General features: G+C 39.6%; 1 protein-coding gene across 1 annotated transcript in view; it reads right to left on the bottom strand.

Moving 5' to 3' along the window:
* Positions 1-1,563: 1,563 nt before the first annotated feature.
* rasd2b (RASD family member 2b) overlaps positions 1,564-5,522 on the bottom strand; it is a 4,219-nt gene continuing 260 nt past the window's right edge. Inside the window, exons 1-2 of the mRNA XM_079859675.1 lie at positions 5,136-5,522; positions 1,564-3,336 (exon numbers count right to left, since the gene is read on the bottom strand). The exon at positions 5,136-5,522 is cut by the window's right edge and continues 260 nt beyond it. Coding sequence (XP_079715801.1) covers positions 2,822-3,336; positions 5,136-5,522 — 902 coding nt within the window. The 3' untranslated portion in view covers positions 1,564-2,821. The remainder of the gene's footprint in view (positions 3,337-5,135) is intronic.

Raw genomic sequence — 5,522 nt, 5'->3', positions numbered from 1 at the left:
AAGGGTTAAATGTGTAGCGTAATTCAACGATAATCTACTGTAAATTAATTTACGGCACCAAACTGTAGAAAAACAGTAATATACTGTAAAACGTAACAGTCAGATTTTTTAAACGAAAGAAGTTAATTTCACTTAAATATTAGTGAAAATTCATAGTTATGCGTCAGTAACTAAAAAAGGAGAGTAAGGAACAATCCCAATTCTATTTTATACCCCTTCGCCTAACCCTAACCCTTCGCCTAACCCTTACTCTTGCCCCTTGAAACAGAGTGGCAAGGTGTAGGGGTGAAAATATTCCCCTAAGAAATGGGACACCACTACTACACCGTTACACGTCATTATACGTCGTCGCTAGCGCTAGCGGAGATGAGCCAATGTTTATCACAAACTTCCAAGATGCCGTCGTCAGCCTAAGTATTTTTGGACTTCAGGAAACGTTGCTCATTGTCAGTACGAAAACGAATGAGCCTCCGGGTTTCCTCAGGTGTCCCTGTTTGATCAAGAACATACAAGACTGGTTGATCATGTTGCAAAAAGCACGAAACTGTAAGCACTGTTCGTTTATATCGTGTTCACAAATAACCACAAGAAAACAATTCGTTCATAGCAGACGTACGGTAAAAGATAAGCCGATTCCCTGCCGCAAATACATTCACCAGTTATCAGACATGAAATTATGTTGCGGGACTATCGTTAGCGAACTTCAGCGATTTTTTTGCAAACGTTTCATTGAAGAACATGACGGTAAATATGAACACAAGATTGAATGTGACATAAAGAAAGTGATTATTGGCAGCCATGTTGCCTCTGTAGCCGGTGTATGCAGGGACATTTCTCATACCCCTTTGTTTGAAGTGTGGTCCCGAAAAATCTTAGTTTCAAGGGTTATCTGGCCCTTCCCCCTCCGTTTTATATGTACGAACTGCAAAGACTTTAGTTAAAATCATGTTTTTAATCAATTCACTATTACACATTAGGTGTTTGCAGTTTTATATGAAGAGATATTCATTTTCAGTGGACTCAAATAAAGTCAGTTCACAGTACTATCAGTGTAAATACTAGTTTTTGAACTCAAACTGTTTGAAGCAATCGGTTTCCCAAATGACATGAATTACCTTCCATGGTATTTTTACAGTAACATACTGTAAAAAGGAGAGCTGTAAATTAACGGTAAAGGGCTGTAAATTAACAGTACATTGCTGGCAACCACAGCTGCCAGTAGATTACCGTTATAGATAGATAGATAGATAGATAGATAGATAGATAGATAGATAGATAGATAGATAGATAATGACTCAAGTTCATGCAGCATTGATGTTTCCAGGTTCTCTTCCTCTTCTTTATTCTTACAGCACATCCTGTGCGGTGAGTGAAGAGTCTTATGCAATCGGACAGAGTCAAGGCTTTATCGTTTCATCTGAACGCCCACATGCTCTCAATAATTTATTTATTTTGAATGAATGATTCGTGACACACTTCTCTCCACTTCATAACGCGGGTGAGTCGGCATCTGGCAGTGCAGCGATTCACCAAATCACAAGACCGCACTCGTGACAACATGTTGTGTATGAAAATGTTTTATTTAAAGTGTGTACAGATATACATTCAACAAACCAGTCGAGCAACAGGCTTTCCCAGCATATTCAGTGGATCCTAATCAGAAAGATACCATATTTCATTTAACATGTGAGCGATAAAAGTGGCCTAAAGATCGACGTACTTTAAACATTATCATTCACAGCATTGTTTTCATTCCAGCCATTAAATATGGCCTCTACTTTAAGGCAACAGAGGATCCTTTCACTTATGGTTTGATATCAAACACATTTTTACAACATCAAATCAGTTTCAGCCAACATTAAAGAAGCTAAAAAGTTCACATAAATGTTTCATTGTCCCTCCCTCATTCATTAAGTAAAATAAAAGTAAAGGTATGTCTATTTTTAAATACATTCATATGTGCATTTTACCCTCTGGTGCTCCTCGGCCATTTTTGACCGAACATTTTTTTTTTGTAGAATTTTTTTCTTCATCGAAATGGTACGAAACTCATGGACATGATTCGAAAAGGTTAAATGGTCCTGAAAAATATAGTCACACTTGTGTTCCTTGTGGTCAAAAATGGACGAATTTCCTCTAGTGGAAGCGTTCGGTACTGCGGCCGAACACACTCTCACTGAAAGCTCATTTCTGTAGATATCAGGCTTGTTTAGATTTATGGCTTTGATTTTCTCACAGTTTTAGAGTAAAACATGTTCTTGAAAATATATATTTCATATAACAATTTAAAATAGTATTTTTGCACATTTTCATAACAATAAACATAAAAATTCTGTACCTTTTTTTAAGTTCACTTTTCAAAACCTTTTCCACTTCAGCAATAATCTGCCAAGTGTCGTCTTTGAAAAGAGATTACACTTATATCTGTTCTTTCAAGCATTCAAGATTTACGACAGTTTAAGTTGGAAATTAAATTTTCAGATCTATGCTCAAAAAGTCAATAAATGGATAATAAATACAGCATAAATATAATTTAGTACCATAAAATCCCCTAAAAATACAAAATAATAAAATATTAGTGCATTAATTTCACTCATTCATTTTTGAGCGACACGTGAAGAGCGCCAGAGGGATCGTATAGGCCAGGATTGGTCAGTTTCATATATAATATAATATGTAAACAGTGTTGTGATTCATCCATATGCACCAAAAAAAAAAAAAGTTTAAAGACCTCTGCTTGTCTGGCAAACACGTATATCTGTGGAAACGCTGAATATTGTCAGTGCTGTTTGTTTTTACAGTCCTGTGTCTCTCTTCTGTCTCACTGAATCGGACACTTGTCCAGCTTTGCTTTGCCCTGTTTTCTGTTTCCTTTGGGCCCGAGAACCAGCCGGAGGTCAGTGCCGAAGCTCGGCCTGCGCGCGAGTGGGTATATCGCCCCGCACGGAGCGTCACACGCCGCTGCTTTACTCCCGGTCGCCGCCCGGAGCGCCTGGTACGAGCGGATGGACACTTTCCGGTGCTGTGAGGGCCCGGTCTCCAGCGGGAGTCCCCCCCGCCGCGCCAGCGCCTCGAACACCTGCTCCAGGTTCACCCCGTCCTTCGCTGAGGTCTCGAACAGAGCGCAGCCGGTCCCGAAGCGGCGCAGCACTTCAGTCCGCGACACCGCGCGCCCCCCCGACGCCAGGTCCAGCTTGTTGGCGCAGATCACCGTCGGCACACACACCTTCTGCTTGTGTAACGCCGCTTTGGCCGCTTCGATCTCGGCGTGAAGGGCACACACCTCCTCGAACGAGCTGCGGTCGTCCAGACTGAACACCAGCAGGAATATATCACCTGAAACACCAGAGAGAGAGAGACCGTCAGAACAACACCTTAATTAGCACAAGAACAATTAGCGATGCACGATTATCGGCCAACATATCGCTATCGGCCGATATATGTTCATCTTTAATGTTCATTCATTCTCTTTATTTATAAAGCACTTTTAACACAACCGTAGGATGACCAAAGTGCTGTGCATTAAGTTAAAATAATGAAAACAAAATAAACAAGATATAAAAATTTAGAAAAACAATTTGAATTACACTTTTAACACACTATAATTTGTTCAATTTAGGAAGATTTGAGCATAGATTTTACAACAGGCAAAGAAGGTGCTATTGTTACCGGCCCGATAAGAACATTCGTCAGATATATTAAAGCCAATAAATAATGGATGATTTCCTTCAGCTGAGACACTTCAACATGATGGATTTTAATTGCTTGAAATATGATTGGAATGGCTTTAGAAAGGAAAATACGGTTCAGTGCAACAGTCTGTTATATCGGCATAAGAACACTATAATTGTGTGTTTGGGACATGGATTTTAATGGTGAGTCTTTTGTTTTTGTAATCAGGCTCTCAAAAATTATATCAAAATTTGGATTTTGAATTATCGGCCGATATATCGATTAACGGCTTTCAAATATAAAGAGTTATTGGATTAAACACGTATGAACCAAAGTTATACACTCCTGATGGAAGTAAATACTGGCATCAATTCATATAAAAGGGTTTATGATCATATAAATGTTTTTATGCTTAAGTAGCACAATTATGATTTAAGTTACATATGCTCAAAATGAATGAACACACCTTTGCTCTATGAAAAGGGCGAGGAAAAGTCTGCTGATTCACTCAATTTACAGGGTTTTTGTTTGTTGCTGTAATTAAAAGGAATTTAACCTTTAATGACTCATTTATTAATGAGTCATTATTATTAAGTATTCATGTTTATATACAATATTTTGCCTTAATTAAAATGAATTTAACCAAATAAAAAATATATATTATTAATGAGTATTATTAATAATAGACAGATTATTAATCCTATTATTATTATTATTAATAAGTATTAATGTTTATATAAAATCTGAGATTGAACTTTTTGAGAGATGCTTGGATGCTTAAAAAAAAAAAAAGTGCATCCAATTTTATAAATCCACAAATAAATGCTGCATAAAAATATGCATTCAGAACACAAGAAAGATTCCACCATCAATGGTTCTTTAGAAACCATTTAAACATCATCAACAACTCCAAAACAGCCATATAATACAACAGGATCTCATGAAAATGCGTATCTATAGCACGAATTGTATTTCTCGTGCAATTTGTACGCAAAAAAAAGAGTTTTTACGTGCATATGATACGCACTGTAAACCCCTTGCGTTGGATAAGTGGTGTGGAGTGTGTGCGTATCACACGCCATAAAGTGCGTATCATATGCACATAAGAACTTTTTTGCATAAAAATTGCACAATAAATACAATTCGTGCTATAGATACGCACTTTCATGAGATCGGGCTGAGCGATTCAGGAACGATACAGCCCAAACTGTTCCGGGTTGTGTATTAGTAACTTATATGCACCGGTTAGGATGGAGAGTCATCATGCATAAAATATGTAATATGAAAATATGCATTCAGATCACAAGAAAGATTCCAATTAGAACCAAAACAAGATTTTCTTTTTTCAGTGGTTCTTTAGAAACCATTTCAAGAATCATCACCAACTCCAAAAGAAACCAGCCATATAGCAGTTCAGGAGCGCTATACAGCCCAGACTGTCCCTGATTAGTAGCTTTACGCACCGGTGAGGATGGAGAGTCTCCTCTTGGCGGGGAACGAGCGTTCCCCGGACGCGTCCAGGATGTCTATCTGGTAGGTCTCGCCTCGGATGTGGTAGAGTTTGCGGTGGAAATCTTCACATGTGGGCTCGTATCGCTCCTCGAAGCCGTCGCGCAGGAACCGGCGCAGGATCGAGGTCTTCCCGACGCGCGGCGCGCCGAGCACCACAACGCGCCTGGAGTTCTGCGGCTTTGCGGAGCCGTGCGCCTCGTTCGCGAGCGGCTGGAGACGCGCGTGCCCGTGCAAAACCAGCGCGGCCAGTTGGTCGAGAGGAGACTTTCTACAGTCGACTTTCCCCAGACTGGACGCGCGCACCACCCGCGCTTTCTTCTCCTGCTGCTTCAGGTGAG

The sequence above is a fragment of the Squalius cephalus genome, assembly GCF_949319135.1.
Source record: "Squalius cephalus genome assembly, chromosome: 2".
NCBI lineage: Eukaryota > Metazoa > Chordata > Actinopteri > Cypriniformes > Leuciscidae > Squalius > Squalius cephalus.
The sequence above is the reverse complement of the archived record's forward strand: the minus strand, read 5'-3'. Positions and strand labels throughout refer to the sequence as shown.